This window comes from Anthonomus grandis, chromosome 17, assembly GCF_022605725.1.
Source record: "Anthonomus grandis grandis chromosome 17, icAntGran1.3, whole genome shotgun sequence".
In the NCBI taxonomy this organism is placed as follows: domain Eukaryota; kingdom Metazoa; phylum Arthropoda; class Insecta; order Coleoptera; family Curculionidae; genus Anthonomus; species Anthonomus grandis.
In genome coordinates this window covers 13,268,373-13,287,549 of record NC_065562.1, presented here as the reverse complement: position 1 = coordinate 13,287,549, position 19,177 = coordinate 13,268,373, and the positions used below count along the sequence as shown (strand labels likewise).

The 19,177-nt window shown below is 27.4% G+C and overlaps 1 protein-coding gene across 1 annotated transcript in view; it reads left to right on the top strand.

Annotated features, from left to right (window-relative positions):
* LOC126746284 (zinc finger protein 84-like) overlaps window positions 1–18,863 on the top strand; it is a 153,671-nt gene extending 134,808 nt beyond the window's left edge. The window contains exons 5-6 of the mRNA XM_050454453.1: window positions 6,914–7,079; window positions 17,664–18,863. Of these exons, the coding sequence (XP_050310410.1) occupies window positions 6,914–7,079; window positions 17,664–17,695 (198 nt within the window). The 3' untranslated portion in view covers window positions 17,696–18,863. The remainder of the gene's footprint in view (window positions 1–6,913; window positions 7,080–17,663) is intronic.
* Window positions 18,864–19,177: the final 314 nt, after the last annotated feature.

Below are 19,177 nucleotides of genomic sequence, written 5' to 3'. Positions count from 1 at the left end.
TTTCGGTAAAAGCAGATTTTTTTGGAGGTTTTTGATTGACTATCAGTAGTATTCTTTTTCTAGCAAAACAAAGGTATTGAACTAAATCATAGGAAGTATTAGGCTACAGTTCAACTACCTGGAAGAATATTCTTATTCATTACAAGCAGTTCAGACCATTTAATGAGCTCAAATTAAAATAATTCATAGGAAGCAACAGGCTTCACTTCGACTGTCTAAGGAAGAATATTTTAATTTTTTTAGGCAGTTAAATATGTTCAACTTTATCACTAGTCTACAATCCAACTACTTGGAAGATGATTTTTATTAATTCCAGGCAATTGAGACTATGCAATCAGCTTATAGAGAGGATCAGAATTTAATTTTCATTATAAATATTCTAAAGGTCAAGATTTAATTTTAATATATCAAAAAAAAAATTAAGAAATTTAAAAGATGTATTTCTTATGGTTAATGTGAAAACAAATATTGAAAAGTCAGTGTCGCACATCTTTATTTGAAAAAATATTTTAGATGTATTTGGACCCCTCTTTTTCTAAAAAATATCATTGCCAAATTTCCAAAAAACCGCCAACACATTATTAAGATGTTGACGATAAATAATTATTAAAAAAATAAATTGGGAACTCATATTAAAGTCGAAATTATACCTATTTGTAGTTACGTCATTCAGGTGAGAAAAAACGTCTGGCGTAGATATTTTTGCCAATCAATATTAGGTTAGAAGCTTTACCATCGCCTTCAGAAATTAATAGTCTGCTATGTATTTTTATATGTTCAGAAATCAACAAATGATTTATTTTAGCAGCATATTATTATATTTTTATATTTGTGTATATACTTTCATTCCCAAAAAATTTTATAAAATCTTAGAGTATTTATTGTATTATTAACAAACTAAACAATTAACAAATATTATTATAATTGAAAAATTTACCAGATCTGTGTTTATATACATTTTTCATTTTAATATAAATCTAGATCACCCAGTGAAGTTTGGTCGCGTCTTTATTATGTCGAAATTATTAAGCTAATTCATAAGAAGCTTCAGGCTTCAGTTGAACTACCTGAGGAAGAATATCTTTATTTTTTCAAGGCAGTTGAATATTTAATTTAACTATCCCACCAAATTTTTTTATTTCAACTGCCTGGAAGAATATTCTTGTTTATTCCAGGCAGTTGAGGCTACTCAATAAGCTCATAGATAGGGAAAAAGAAATAATAGAAAATAATAAAGAAACTAGAAATATTTTTTAGGCAATTGAAAGCATTAAACTAACTAATAGAAAGCATCAAACTTCAGTTAAACTGCCTAAGAAAGAATATTGCCTAAAAGAATATTATTTTTATTTATTCCAGGCAGTTCAGACCACTTAATCAGTGGTCTACAATCTAAAGGTTTGTGTAGGTCTTTTACTTTAAGTTTTCTTTTTTAAAGAGAGGTACGGTGACCTATTTTAAATTGATTGGATAAGAATGCACGTCTACTTAAGATTTTTCTAGGGAAAAATGATATTTCATAGAAAAAAAAACGATTTACATTTTAATTATTTTATTTAAGTTTTTTGTGTATAAAATATAGGATTTAATGTATTTTTGAAGCATTTTTAAAAGTAAATCTGTCCTTTTTATTTTTGTTTAAGTATTTATATTGGATATCTAAAAATTTAACAGATTTAATTAATAAATATTAATCCTGATATTTTTTAACTATAACTATATCTAAATTAGTATCCACTAATTCATATAATTTTATATTGTATTAGAAATAAGTTTCTTTTTTTTATTATTTTGCATTTTAAAAATGTAATTTTTTATATTCATATTTATTATATTAACTATATTTACAATACTAAAAAATAACAATTATATTAATATCTTTATTTGAAAAATGTAATTTTATTATTTTATTAATAGTTTGAATTTATTTATTACATTTCTTTATAATTTATTGGAATTCATGATTAAAAATTATTATTTCATTAATTTTTTTTTTGTTATCAGATTTTTATTAATATTTCTAAAATATTAATATGAAAATGCTTTTTAACTGTTTTATTTATTATAATATGTTCTATTAAAGATTTATAATGAGCCAATATTATAAAATTATATAAAAGAATAAAAACAGCAATAAAAGATTAGTTGAATTTTAAAAACAAATCCATAAGGAATAAATGATGCCTTTAAATTGCTACGATAAGAAATAAAAAAGAAATATTGATTCAAAAAAAAAATTTAATTAATGTTGTCATCATAATAATTATTTATTGTTATATTTAAAAAAAACACATATATTTCATTTGAATTTTAAAATAACTGTTGGTAATTTTGCATGAAAATCCAGTTTTATCAATAGCCTTTTCTCGTAATTTCATGTACCTATAAACTAAATAGAAATATATTAAAACACAAATAAAAATGAGATTTTTGCACAAATTAATTCTTTAAATTAATGTTGGAATGGTTGCATGGAAAACAATGACTAAAAAATATATAAATTAAATTTAATATAAAAGAATTACTATAATATAATTAAAGTTACGAAAATTAAAGAAATCCAATGACTAAATTCCACAAACATCCTCTATATTTATTACTGGATCTTTTAACTATATTTTTATCAAGTTTTTTCATACCCCCAATACAATTTTATAACCTATTACAGTACGAGTTATTAAACTAAATTCACGTGATGAGAAAAAATCGAAAACACCTCCACAGTAACCACCACCGAAAACTCTTTCATCATTTCTTAATAATTAAATCATTTTAGTTTTTTCATTTTAAGTTCCCTCGCCCGTCGCTCATCAAAGGAACACTATTAGTTTACGAGAGCGTCTTTTCCCACTACAAATTAGAAACGCCTTCTTGGCCAGAAAAAAATAATTAAAAAAAAAACACCCCAGAAAATTAATCACGTGTTGGTTTTTGTTCTTGTTTCTTCCAAATCGAATTGGTTCCACCTCTGTATATGAGTTGTTTTACTTTCATTAAGAGGTTTCGTAATGCCACGTTGCCGGATTTTGCCTCGTAAGTCTTTTAAACCCTGTATATTTTTAAAGAATGTCTATTTTTTTAATTTATTAAAAATAGTTATAATGCAAAAGAAGAATGTGAAGAAGGACAGGAGGAATTGCTATGAGCCCTTAAGCCCATGGTCATTTCTTTTGCCTTATCTTTGGCAACGGAGCCGTAAAACAAACAGGTGCAAGGTGCAACCGAAATCATAATTTATTACCCGGCTCGAATTTTCGAGTATCATCTTTGTTGAAGTTAAAACACTGGGGTCTCCGTAATAAATTGCCATGTCCCTATGGCCAATTTTGCGGTTTGTGTTTTGTAAATAATTGATCTTTCATTTCTTAGGGTTTACGAACTGTTTATCTAAAGGAAATCATAAGGATTCTAAGTGTCATTTTGTAATATTTTTAGATTTTATGATTAAAAAATGTCAAGCAGAAATGATTTAGTGCATAAACTTAATGGACATGATCCACTTTTCTTTCCACATTATATTTTTAAATTTATTTAAACAATTGTGTGTATAGTGTTTACCCAAATGAAGTTCACTTTAAGTAACTTAATGAGTATCATCCAAGAGATCACTGATGCTTTATTAATATCTTTAAGAACAAATAGATTTTATATACACTGACTTTGAAAAAGACTTTAAGAAAGTATCTTGTGTAAAATTATAAGATAAATATAAATGAGAACTTGGATTCTATTACAATTTAATATGGTTTTTGAAGGATATCTTTGTGAAAGGGATATTTATAATAGTATGATAGATAGGATTATAGTTGAATATTAAAGGATACAACTTTTATCCATTTATTTCAAAATCTGGTGTAGAACAAAATTTCAATTCGGATCCACTAATATTTTTATTAATTATTAGTATTAATATAAAATTATTCAAAAATTTAACAGGTCTATTGTTTGCAAATGATTTAAAATTTATAAAATAATAAAAAGATCTTCTGACTATTTGGATTAACAAAAAGATTCGGATACTGTTTATTGTTCGCATGATTTTTTCATGTTTTCCAAGCTTTTGATGTAATTTTTATTTTTTTTTGTCAATTTTTCTGGTTGCAAATTTTATTCCTGGGACTATTGTTCCTGGGATTTTAAATACTTTTTTTATGTTTTCAGGGCTTTGGTATCATTTTTTTTCGTCGAGGTATCCGGAAAAAATTTGTCTTTTTTCTCTTTAGTATTTTATATTTTTTACTGCATATTTATTTTTTTTTAATAAGTATGTGGAAATCATTATTTTTAAATAAGTATATGATATGGTTATTTTTTTTAATATCAGGATAGAGAAAGAAACGCTTAAAGAGAACAATATTTTAAGCAGATTATTAGTGCACAATCTTAATGGACGTATTGGACTTTTCCTTAGTCAAACAATAAACATTATTATTTTTTTATGAATAAAATAAGCCAATTTTTGTATTTTAAGTATTTCACGACATGATATTTTTTAAGTAATTTAAATAATTTTCGATATCTTCTAAAAATGTGAGGTAGTTTTAGTTTATGAGCTATTTCATCTACTTTTTAGATCTCCTGGAGAAATGTTGTATATCTTTTAAGAATCTAACGATATTTTCTTTGTATTTCAGGAAATCTCAATGAATTTTCACGTTTTGGGATCTTCGTAACCTTTATTTGTTTATGGAATCATTTTTAATTCATAATTCCAAATTCCATCTATTTTATGTCATCTTTTGTTTATTTTTTCAGGTGTTAATTAACATTTCTTAAGGCTATTTCATTTCAAAGTTTATGTTTTTTATCATTTGTTCCTGGGATTTTAAATATATTTTTTTAATGTTTTTATGATTTTGATTTTTTTCATTTGTTAATTTTATTTTATTTTTTATAAGCGTTTGATGTTTTTTTTATGGTTTATAACAATTTTTTTAACTAGAAAATATTTTTTATTTTATTGCAGATTCGATTACAGGCATTTTATGTTATTTCTTATTTGTTCCAGGATTTAACTTTTTTTTTCATATTTTCTAGAGTCATTTCTTGTTTCGTCCAGAATATTAATAAAATTATTTCTCACAAGTATTTGATTTAATTTTTTATGTTTTTTATTACTTTCTTTTTTAACTAGAAAACGTTTATATTTTATTTCAGTTTCAAGCCATATTATATCATCTCTCATTTGTTACTGGGCTTTAAATAATTTATTTATATTTTTGGGATGTCTGATATATTTTTTTATTTCTTCCAGGTTTCTGGAATAAATCTTCATTTTCCACAGGCATTTGATGTAATATTGTATGTTTTCTATTGCAATTTTTTAACTGGAAATATTTTTTCATTTTAGATTCCTGAAGTTTTGGGTCGTTTCTTACTTTTTCCTAGGATTTTAAATACTTTTTCCAAGTTTTGAAGTAATTTTTTATTTTATGCAATTTTCAAAAGTGCATTTTTATTCCTTAATGGCATCTGATGTTATTTTATTATTTTTTAACTAAAAAATTTTTGTTATCTTATTTCCTGTTTTAACTGAACCTTAAATCTTATTGTCCTTTAACCTGTATTCAACTCCAGATTCCGGGCATTTTGCGTAATTTTCATTTGTTTCTGACGTAATTTTTTATGTTTTCTAGGGCCTCGGAATAATTATTAATTTGTTCAGATATATCATAATTTTTCAAGAACTCCAAAAATATCTTTTCACGTTTTAGATAAAAATCAATATTTATTTTCTTCAAGTTCCTGGAATAATTTCCTATTTTTTACACGCATTTTAATTAATTATTTGTGGATTAAAAAAAAATGTAAGTTGAAATTTAAAACCTATTATACATTATTTACAATAGAATATTAAAAGTATTTAGATCACGTAAAAAAACAGATATGTGTAACTGCATAACTTAAATGGATACGATTATTAAACTAAATAATGGAACAAATTAAAAAAACGTATACTTCAAAAAAAATTAATATTTTTTACTGCCGTTGCATTTACCATTACACTTTGGATAATAAGTAGCATATTCCTCAATTTCCCAGTAGCAAATGTATAAATAAAAGTTCTGTTCTCATCTTCATCTATCCATCATAAAATATACATCTAATTATCCTTCAATCTCGATCAACTTAACCAAAAAACCGATAAAAATCAACAAAATTAACATTCGTGCATTTTTCTCGCACGAAATGTGTTCCGTTCCATCCTAATCTGATTCCATGTCATTCCTGCTACTCTTAGTCAAACAGTGGCTGACCACATGTCATCTTGAAGAGGTTTTAAACACCATACCCAATCGCTGTCGGATGTTTTGTTATGTTAAGTGATACACGGCTCCGGACATCACGCGTCAACCGGTGAATGACATTGTAAAAATGTCGATCATGAATAACACTTTGTATAACTGCCTTCTCTGTCTTAAGTATTTTAGATGATCCCTACGTACGCCTACCTGTAAATAACATTTTAAATATCATGATTTGATGTGGTCGGACGAACACGACCTTCTAACAACATTACTTGATGAAACCTCTGACCCATGACAGGGAATCAAGTATAGATCCTTCTTTTTTTTAAAAAAAGTTCTCACATAAATTCTGTTGGTTAGTTTAAAAAACACTTAACATGCTTTATGGTCTGCAGCAAGTGGAAATTAAGGCGTAGTTAGTTAAGTTGCTTATATAATGATTCCATAAGGTACAGGGTGGGCAAATAAGTCTCACAATCGGCTGTATTTCAAGTATTCAGTTAGCAACATTGAGATTTGTATACTTTTGGTAACGAAATATGAATAAAGTTTTTTAAATAATAGCACCTACAGGCAAGCAAATACGCGATTCAAAGAGTTGCTTATTAGCACATCATAAACGTAATTGATATGATTAACATTTTATTCAAAATATTTTGTTTCAGGACAAACCGCACAAGTGTAACTTATGTAGCAAGTCATTCCCTACCCCCGGAGATCTCAGATCACACATGTACGTACACTCGGGTTCCTGGCCGTTTAAATGTCACATCTGTTCAAGAGGGTTCTCCAAACACACGAACCTGAAGAACCATTTGTTCCTGCATACAGGTAAGTGGAATCTTGTTTTAAATGGGGGGGTCATTAATTTTTTTGAAAATTCGATCGGTTCGATAGTTGATCCAGATCACGAAACTTTTTGAAAGTTGGGGTTTCGATGAATATCGTCAGGCACGAAAGTTGCTAGAAAAATGGTTTTGCATATTAAATTTTATGGTAATGTTACACGAATGGTTTTATAGGGAATTTAGGTTGGCCCTTGGGCATTAATTGGTTGGGAATATTTTTTTTATTGAGGCATCAAATATTATAATGAATTTTTAAATATGATTTAAAATTCATAGAGAGCCTGGGAAAGAACATATATAAAGTCCCCCTTTCTTATCACTGAGACATAATAGGAGTAATGTCAGTTGGATATATATGAAAGACAAATATTGAATAATGCTACAGAGACGTTTTATGGATGCAGATATAATATTTAATAATTCATTAATTAAAATAGGTCAATATTATAAAATTAAATAAAACTTTAAAACTTGTTGGTTCTAAGTTAAAAATCTCTCAGTTTCCTATATGTATTCTTTATATAGGGAAATATTAACATTTTAATATAAATTTATAATTTATTTTTATCTTAGGAAATCTACAATAATCATTATCAATTAATTTTGAATTAAGAATTAAGTTTATGCCTTGCAACAAAATATTTAAAAATTGTCCATAGTAATAAAAAAAAACTTGGTCAAGATATGAATTTTGTGCATTAAGTAAAGTCCAAAGGCGTAAAATCCTTACTTTCGTAAGTCCTATTTTAATTTTTATGAAAATTATATTTTTTTTATGAGAGTGACTTTTTTGTCTAAGATAGTGGAAGAAGAATGGAGTTTTTTTGAAATTTTCAGGGTTTAAAAAACCAGAAAAACAAATAAAAATCATAATTTTTGTAGAAGAATTTCTGTTATACAAATTTAGCAAAATATTTGAAAATTGTGATTAACGCAATTTTATTAATCAGTGTTCTCAATCTCAAATCTCAAATTTTCAAGTAGATAAAAAAAGCTTGTAAGTATTAATGATGTATTTATGCAAATATTTTTTTTTGTAAATAATGTGAATTTTATATACTAAGTAAACACCATAGATGTATAACCTATATTTTTGTAAATCCTATTTCTGTGAAACTTATATCTTATTTATAGAGTAACTCATATATATTTTTTTAAATAGTTGAAGTAAAAGAAAAATTTTTTTTCAAATTTTTTAAGTTTTGTAAGACTAGAAAAAAAATTAAAAAATATATGATTTTTAAAAAAGGAATTCTGTTAAACGAATTTTTAAAAATATTTGAAAACTGATAAGTAACACCATCTTTTTTATTAATTTGAATGACAAATTCATATTTTTAAGTACATAAGAAAAACGTTCTTCTAAATACCATTACAAAAATTTTATGACTTAAGGTGTTTTTTTTAATTTTTTTAATAAGTTTTTTATTATATGAAAGCCTAGAAAACAATAGTTTTGCTGAATTTTTTAATTTTGTTAAAATCTTCTTATATATTTTTTGATTTTTTTGAATTAGTACTCAATTATAAACTAAAAATATCATATGAAAATATGTTTGAAAATATTACTTAAATTATAAAACTAATTAAAAAAAACTTGACGATTTTCCTCAAAAATTCCCTCAATCATAAATAAATTTCTATGCTGTAGAGACTTTTTAAATTATATAAATTTTAACTTTTTTCATTAAAATATTAAAAAAATTCTATAACACATTTAAAAAAAAACATTTTTGCTAAATAAATGCTATTGGCGTAAAGCTCATAAATCTGAGCAAATTTAAATTATTTGTTACAGCATGATGCGATAAGAAAGTCAAGGAAAGATTGATAATTATAAGAATTGATTAAGATAAATTAAATGAAATATTACAAGAATATTTATTAATAAGGTTCTAGTTTAAACACAGACGAAATTTATAAAAAAAATTGGTTTTATATAATTATTAATATTTTTTTTAATGATAGTATTCATTGTTTAATACTTCTTTAATATTAAGGTTTGTAGAAAATTTTACATAGGAATAAAGATGTTTATCAATAAAAAAAATAATTTTTTAACTAGATTCTGTTATATTATATTAAATCGTAATTTTCTTTTACATTGCAATACTAATTATTAATCTTTGTGTTCTGCAGTAAATACAATGGATTCTTTTAAATTAGCACAATTTCGTTTATAAGCATGGTCATTCAATCAGCAATAATTCTTTTATTTTTCCAAAGAAAATGAAATAATAATGCATAACTTAAATGGATACGTTACTTTTTTCCTTACAATTTCATTCATAGTTTTTTAAGTATTTTATCAAGTAGAAATAAATTATGCAAATTGAATATATTCATTGGAAGTGTTCCATTGTAATACCTTTACCTAAGGTAAATAATTTAACTGAACTAAAGGACTTACGGCCAGTAAGCATTCTCCCTACTCTGTCTAAAACTTTAGAACGTATTCTTAATAATCAAATGTGAGAATATGTCCAATAGTACAATTTATTACCAGCCACTCAGTCTGGATTTCGACCAGGATATAGTTGTTCAACAGCGCTTTTGAAAGTAAGAAATGATATATTTCAAGCTATCGAGAATAACAAATTAACTTTTTTAGTCCTTTTAAACTATTGAAAAGCGTTTGACAGAATAGATCATAATCTTCTTTTAGCGATTTTAAAATATATGTGGGATTCGACACTACCGCTTGCAATCTAGTTACCAGTTATTTAAAGGGTAGAAGTCAGAGGGTTAAAGTCAATGGCGAAGTATCTGAATCCGTGCCTTTATGTTTTGGGGTTCCACAAGGTTTAATTTTGGGGCCTCTTCTTTTTACCTTATATACTTCCCAAATGGCAAAATACATTGAATCTTGTAATGTAGATTTTTATGCAGATGATACGCAGGTCTACAAATCTTTTAATCCGGGTCGTGTTCTCGAGTGCATAAATGAAATAAATAAAGATTTGGAGTCACTGCTCTTAATTTCTCATAAGCACTGCTTCACTCTTAACCCCTCCAAGTCTCAGGTGTTGCTCTTTGGCAGAACTCAATCACGACAGTTGCATAAGGATAGCATTCAAATAAATTTATATAATATTAATAAACTTGCACTTGTTGACCGCGCTAAAAATCTAGGGCTGGTTCTGGACAGTGATTTGAGGTTTACTGAGCATGTCAGCATGTGTATTAAGAGAGCATTCCTAAATCTAAAGCTTATATTTAAACAAAGGCATCTATTGACAGAGTCATTAAAGAAAATGCTTTGTGACTCTTTAGTGCTTTCGCACTTCAATTATGCTGATGTAGTTTATGGCCCATGTTTGCTGGAAAGGGATAAATATCGCATTCAGTTAATACAAAACCACTGTGTAAGACTAATTGGGGGTATACGGGGTAGAGAGCGGGGAGTGTCAACTAAGTTGAGAGATGTGCATTGGCTTAGAATGGATGAGAGGCGCGTCTTCCATTCAGTTGTGTTATTTTATAAAATAATAGCAAGAAAGTGTCCCGACTACTTATACAGGAAAATAAAGTTTCACTCAGAAATCCATAATCTAGATCTTCGCGATACGAGCTGTGTAACTATACCTCTTTACTCAACTTCTATTTTTGAAAGGTCTTTTAGTTACAATATAGCGATACTTTATAATAGAGTTCCTCTGCACATAAAATCTTTCACACTAGTTCTAGATCTAATATTGATCAGTTATTCATGTAGAAGACTTTATATTACAATAGTTATTTCTTTATCAAAATGATTGCTGTAATTGGGTTCATACTGTGAGTAAGGGCATTTAAGTTTGGATGTACATGAAATGTTGATTTTCCTATGTTTATTTATTAACTTATACATATTGCTATTTTTTATTGATATTCTTCTAATAGGTGAATGCTTTTTGAGGTTATATGCTAATTATTATGACAGATCTGTGTTGTTATTTGTTATTTAGGTTTAGACCAATATCAAATGGTTTAGTAGAGTAGTTTCTAAGCTAGACTGCGCCATATTATATCTTGTAGTAATAGCTCTTTACTGTATTTATTATTGTATATTTTCAAATAAAAGCCATTAATATTATTATTATTATTATTCTTTAAAGTCTTTCGTTATAAAATATGCATATTAATTGCATCACAAATTAAATAAAAAATAAGCAAAAAATAAAAATCTTAACCTAACTAAAGAAAATTAATTAAAATTTAAATGTCATAAATTACAAGATATAATATGTTCAATAAAACTCAAAAGGTAACACGGGAAAATTTTAACAAACTGGTAATTGCCCTTACATGTTATGAAATACTAACGGATGAAGCTTATCTACCCCCTGTTATAAAAGGCGTTGTTTCTGTAGTAGTGTTCGTGTTTTTCTAAATAGAAGTATTTTAAAATAATATATATTTAGAAGATTTACATGATATTTTGTTAAACTTAACTAAAACTAAAAAAGTCCCTATTAACAAGATCAAAGGCTCTAGTAAACTCATATTAAAACCATAATAAAAATAAATTATATTTTAAAAGATATTGTGTTAAACAGGAAAACATAACTTTTTTAAATAATTTTGATAAGACCGACATATAAAATTCAAATAATTATCGCTGGTTTCAAAAAATAGGCAAAAATTCTTTGGAACTTTTTTGTTTCCCTGTTTGTAAATTGGAATAACTTGGGTACATATCAAGAAATAAACAAGTTTTCTTTGTTGAAACAATTTATTAATAAATTATTTTCTAACGGAGTAGAGATTTGCCACATGCCTAAAATAAAACAAGAAATCCTATCTGGACCACATAGGGTTTTTTTCGAAACCGGTAGAAGAACTCCATAAACTTCATCATCAGCTACAGAACTTAGGAAAAAGCTGTCGATAGAATTTGAATACACAAGGATACCATAGATTACTTTACAAATTATCTCCCTTTGCAATAACGTCATTTACAAAGTGGTTGTTTAAAATATTGGAAATGGTTTAAGGACCTTGTATCATATCGCCGTTAATACATAAAGGATGTAAATTTCCTTAAAAAAATTTTTCTATTTACTTTAATTTTTTTAGGACAGTAGTGATAAAATGCATTTCCAGGCAAAGACAGCAGTGGCATAGTACACATTGTTAAAAATTTGAAAGATATTATATACCTTCGTTTTATTTTTATCAGGAAACGATCGATTGATTAATCTCCCGTTAGGACTTTTGATAACAATACTTACGTTAAGTTTTATTGACAAAGTTAGGTGATCAGAAAACCTTGTGGTTATTGGGGTCGATTTATTGTAGCGGTTATGATTAGTAAAAATACAAGTATAAACAATTTTGGATTGAGACTCTCAGTTTTAAATAATAGTGTTTTTTAATAGTTATCTATCTCGAAGTATATATTAATGTATTATTAGTAATCACCTCTTTAGACATTTTTTTTGCTTAATTAATTAAAAAATAAATGTTTGCTGTTAGAAGAATTATCGGACGCCCTGCTCATATTCGTAACAGAAACAGATTGATTGCTATAAAAACTGTTTAAGATATATTAAAAAAATATTAGTAGAATATTTTTTAATAAGCGTCTAATTAAAATTCAGACAAAATAAAACAAACAAAAAGGGTAATTTTACATTTCAATAGTATTTCAGATCGTCAAATTATAATGAGTGATAAGCCATGTTTTTTTTTAATTCTTGAAGAAGTTACTCTAAACAATGTTTTCCTTATTATCACACTTATTATCCTAATCAAGCAATATTGCTATGTCTTATACATAAAATTGTTATAGTCAGGTAGGAATGTATTTATATTTTTTGTACAATTGAGAAGAAATTAAATATTCATATAGATTAACCTGTCAATAGAGACAATCCCATTAAAAAATTCCAAAAGCAGCCGAACCATCCGCCCCCGAGGAACGCTCATCATCATCATCATCATGATCATCTTTACTGAATCCCCTCCCCCTCGCCTCCACCAAATCCCCCTAGCGAAATTAAAAATTAAAATTCTGATCAAAATGCGGCCCGCGTGCAACGGCGTCCCTGCCAATTTTCTCTCGCCAAATTAAATCCCCGAAAACAAAAGGAGAAGAAGATCACCGTGTACCACCGTAGGGACAAACCGTATAATTATTATTATGCATCGCGGACAGTAGTTTGGCCGTGGTGCCGCAATCAGACGGCTACCGTCCTGCGACCCCGGGCTACGACGATCAAATTAATTGGCCCGTCAGGAATGGGATGATACATACTACGACTACGGTACAGCGGCGTACCATAACACAAGTGAAAGTTTTTTCGTAGGCACTTGCAGCAAACCTTTGCTTTTTTATAATAATATTTAACAATCAGACCATTATTCTTTTTCCAGGAGTTGCATTAATTCAAACTCTATCAAAAAAAAATTAATAAAGAAGAGTGCAAAAAGATCCAAATACAGAGATTAAGAAAAATATTAGAGTAGCCAAGGAAAAAGAAGTAGCAGAAATATGCGCAGACTAACTTAACCTACATTAAAAATAAAAGAGGTAACTGGAAGCTTTAAAGAGCGGCTACCTATAAAGATCGTAGACATAAATGGAAAAAATTATCATTGACAAACATGTCAAACATCAAAAACAGGTCGAAGTCATACTTAGATAAGCTTTTTGAGGATCAAAGAAGATCAAGAAGCTTTTGTATAATGAAGAAATAGCCTGGATTACCGACATCTTTAGCAGAATCTTTAACTCTGGAAACATCTTTGAAAAATGGCTGCAATTAAAATTTACAGCGTTGTCAAAAAACCCTGGAGATAAATTATCTATAGAAGAATTTACAAGAAATATGAAGAACAGATATCCGAAATTATGAAAAAGCATTTGATCACGTTCAACATCATAAAATGATCAATCCTGGAAGAGGCCGGCTTGGACGATCAAGTTATCAAATTAATCTCTACTGGAATCAGACAGCATGCTTAAGATTTTATGGAGATCAAATCGAACACGTGAACGTAGAACGTGGAGTCAGGTAGAAATGTGTCCTCTCGCCTTTGATATTTAACTTATATTCCGAAAAAAATGTCAACGAATCCATTAACATACTAGAAGAAAGTATCCTTTTGAATGGAGTGAGACTAAATAAATTCTGCTACACTAACAATACCATGTTAATAGCAGATATCTTGGAAGCACTGCGAAGGTAAATGGACCATATTGCGAAGTATAATCAACACTATAGTCTTAATATTAACGTAAAGAAAACGAAACAAATAGACATCAACAAAAAAGATATAAATGGAGAGATCACCTATATGTCAACAAAACTCGAGTTGAACGTGTTTAACAATATTGCTACCTTGAAACCATTATAAATAAATAATAGGACAGTGCGCAAGAAATAAAACATCTTTTAGGAAACGCAAGGATATCTTTTGAAATGAAAGCAAGGCACTTAAGATGCTTTGTCTGTTCTATTTTATTTGTATGGAGTAAAATTTTGGATACCTACAGAAGTCACTATTAAAAATTAAGAAGCATTTGAGCAATATACCCTGGAAAGATCATATTACAAACTTTGAAGAAAGTAAAAAAGATCGAGAAATCATGTATACCATTGAAAAAAGAAAACTATAATACTTGGGGCATGTTATGAGAAACAAAGATCGATACTCCCTTCTGCAATCCATAGTACAAAAAATGATTTTTTGGTAAAAAAGAGTCCAGAAGAAAAACATCATGGTAACGGAACTTACGGACTTATGGTTTAAAAAAAGCTCCGTAGGATTGTTTCGAGCTATTACAAAAAAATTGCCAACATGATTGCCAGCAAGCGAAGCGGCTAGGTATGTACTTGAACAAAAGGAAGTCACTCTATCAATGCTTATTTTTAGTGACTTTGATGCGAATTTTGTGAACGGCCAATTATTGACAAAAATGTAATATTTTATAAATAAAACCAGAAATGCTAAAAATTATGACTTAGTTTTCACTGTTTTAACATCAGACCCTTTTAACGAAGTTGTCACTAATATAGCACAAAATCATCTTCACAAATTACCAAACTCTACCCTCAACCCTTTAAATAACTCTTAAAACATCACTTCCTTTACTGAATCGTTGCCTTTTTTTAAAATTTGATTTAACCAAATGAGGGATATCTTTCATGGTCTTAATAATAAAACTAATCGTGATATCTTTCGTTTTAATCTAAATATTTTTAATATAATAAAAAGTCTTGTGACACTGGTCAATTTGTGCTTTTCAAATGGGATTTTTCCTAATATCTTAAAAATGGCTCTTAAAAATTACTTTAGATATTATGGATCTTGTCAACATAATTTTGTACTCTTTTAAACAATTAAAATATTGTGCAGTTCCTTTGTTTGCCTTTAATTGTATCAACCATGCTTATTAAACTTAAATATTACAATTTTAATTCAGTTGCTTTTGAAATTTTACTCAATAATAAAAGTCGAGGTAGTCAAGATAGCACAGAGCATCTCACGAGAGGGAAATGCGTGAAGGAGAATCTTCAGTTTTGCGTCTTGTACTGTTTTTTATCATCAGCTTCTCCAACAAAGAAATTGCCTTATTTGCAGATGATACTACCCTTGCTGCTAAAGGTAACTCGCTCAATGATGCAAATTGGTCTTCTCTTTACCTGACTTGGGCACCAGAACTGAGGAAACTGACTTTCTTAGGTTCTTAAGCGTTTTTACCACTGCTTAAATGAGACGGTCACATAGATTAGGTAACTTGGTTCTAGCATTTCTGAGACACCTTGGACTTTGCCTGAGCTGGTCGGTGTTAAAAAGCCTAGGGAAATAAGGCACATACTTTTTGCATCTTTTGGCTACAAAGAAACGCTATTCGAGGTATTGAACTATGGGGCTTATTAAGTTTAATTAATAGGTATTCGTAAAGCTGTTTGTTCTTATATTCCTGTTTTTTTCTTACAGCAGATCTGATGATACCTAGTACAGGTGAAACAGGTGTAGTCCTTTCACAGTATATTCCAATATATTTCAGGCTGGTGACTTGGAGTTTAATTTATTACTATTTAATTTAAGCCATTATTTTTGAGAAAAAAGACTATTTCTTCAAATTCAATTATTTCTAATTCATATTCCAAATAAATTTAATGCAGATTTTTCTGTATTAATTTATTATATTCATTACTAATTTATGATACTCCAGATTGTGTTATATCTCACCGATTAATTTTTTTTCTAATAATTACTTTACAGCACGAAATCCACATTTAGCTAAAATTGAAGATGGATACGGTAGCAAAAGTTTTCTTGCATATTTGGTTGACTTTAGGTATTTGATTTCTAATATCTCACAAAGCTATGCCATCATTCCTTTCACATTATATAACATGATATATATCATGTTATACATGTTGGAAAATCATATTATTTTTAAATCAGAAAATATTTCTTTTAAATCAGTCGATAGAATATTAGATAATATTTACTGTTAGTGCAAAAAAATTAATTTTTCTATTTGATAAAATGTTCTAGAAAATTACGATAAAAAATATTGCTTAAATTTTATTATAAATAATAATTTTAATTTTATGAATAATACAGGATTTGTTCATATGGAGATGTTATTTCAATGTACTTAAAAATAAGAAAATGCTTATCACCTTCATTATATACAAAATGTATTTAGTGGGATTTTTAATTTGCTTTTGTCCAATTAATTACAAAAATAATAAGGACCAATAAAAATAATTTTAACTCTGACCACTTTTGCTTGTAAACTTTATAGATCACGATTTTTTATTATACGAATCACCAGTTAAATATTTTCAGAGGAAAGCAAATATGCATGCATAACTTAAATCGATATATTGCCTTTTTCTTTACAATAGTATTTACTATTATTCTATTAAACTTTAATGAGCTTTTAAGGCGATTTGAGTATTATTTCTTGATTTTTATGACTTGAATAAAGCTTAACGAAATTTTGGACATTTGTCAATCTAACAAATTTTTAGTTGTTAAATAATGAAAAATACATTTTATAACAATGCATTTTTTTACTGTGTTTCCCTAGATTGTGTTATTGTATTATCAATCATACTTCTCTTTTACTTGATAGAAAGTGAATTGTACTTTGCTAAAGATTATTGTCCTTACCGGTGTTATAATTTTTAGACTTTTAATATAAATTCACATTTAAGTCTGCATTTATATAATATAATTTTTATAACAAAAATATATTTAACTCTATATGGCTTAAATATTCCAGTCATTACTTATAACCTCACATAATTTTTTTTTCCCATTTAAAACTGACATATTCATCACAACGAATAGTGACGAAGTCGATTAAACCTACCAAGAATCACTCCATGCATTAAATCATTTTAATAACGTATTACGTTTTTTTTATATACCGTAACGCGTTATTAGTTTAACATAAAAACAAATACTTTTAAATTGCTAAGAAACCATTATTTATTTTACGGGTGTTCGATGATAGATCGTAGTTGTTTGTCATGAAGAATATTGATTTTGTTGTTTTTTTTTAACGCTTTGCGGTTTTTTTTCAATTTGAATTTAAATGAGTTTCATTTTGTTTCAGGTAAACCGAATGGATCGACCAAAAAAGGATAACCGGGAGTAAGCGAGATCCATGAAGAGGATCGGAATCTCAATGCAAACTTTGTGAGAAAAACTATATGTGTTATTATTGTATAGTCAATGTTATGCCTGTATATTTCGCTACAGCTTGCCGTAGAAACCCGTAAATAAACTAGGAATATTTTGTATAATTTTAGGATATTTCTGGAGTATCTCGGGATATTGCCAGAATGTTTTCAGTGAGTGATCCTTTAGAGTGCTTATAGTACCTTCTTATTTATTTCCTTTCTTGGCTATATTTAAATATTTTCTTTAAATCTTAAGAACTCTTTAAAGTTTAAATATTGCACGAATTAAAATTGAAAAATGTGTGCATCAAACAGACATATAGATTTTTGTTTATTTTTAACTATTTTATTTCCTTAGATAAACACTTGCTATTAAAGAAGCAATTGCCAAAAGCTAATTAATTATTTTACTTATTAATTTCAAATAATGAGAAACACCTCAAATATTATTTATGAATCCCAAAAGGGACAAAATAAAAAAGTTTTACAAAGTAAAACAATATTTTGAAAAAATATCCTAGAAGTGCAAATGTTTAAAAGAACTGAAAAGGAAAAAATAAGCCTTATATATAAAACAAAAATACATTTTTATATAGGAAAAATACACTATTAACACTTTATTGGGATATCCCAGGAACGTCCTGATTAATATGGCAAGCTGTATAATTTAACGTTATTTTATCCGTCCCGTAGTCCCAAGTGATAGAGGCTTAATTTAAGTAATAAAGACACAAGTAGCTTCATACAAGTGTTTAGTATAGCTTTAATTTAAAAAAAAGTTTCTACATTGTATTATATTCGACCCTTCTTAGTGATATTGTAAATTAATGTTTTATGTATTATACAGGGTTGTCTCCATATAAAATGTCTTTAAGATTTGGTTTAGTTCTTGCCTAAATATGACTGTATTCGACTCATGCAAATGTTCAACGTTAGTCATTGTGCCGAGATTGGTTTTTAGTTAAGATTTTAATTTATGTTATTTTTGTTATCCAAAATTTATTGACTTATTTATATTATGTTTACATAAATGGTTTATGTGTTTCGTGTAACGCGTACGTACTATGTCACTATTTTTGTGTAAAAAATGTAAATATATTTTTTTTTAATAAAAAGTAATAGTTATTGTGAAATATGTTGTTTTATTTTTAGGCTATGAGTTTAATATTATAAAAATGAATTAAGGGTTATTCAGTAATAAAAATCATTAAATTTTAAATATTTAACAAGATTTTTTTTGTTTTTAAATTATTTTATTCTTTTAATGAATTATTTGGTCTTTACAAGTCATATCAAAAGAGTTATATTTCTTTTTTTTTAAATAAGTACTAAACACCTAAAATATTCTTTTTTTTTGTTTATGAAAAAGTTCAAAATAAAATCAGTGTTTCTTTATAAAAACTGCATAAAATATAAAGCCGTGTGCATCGTAGCCATTTATGTTATG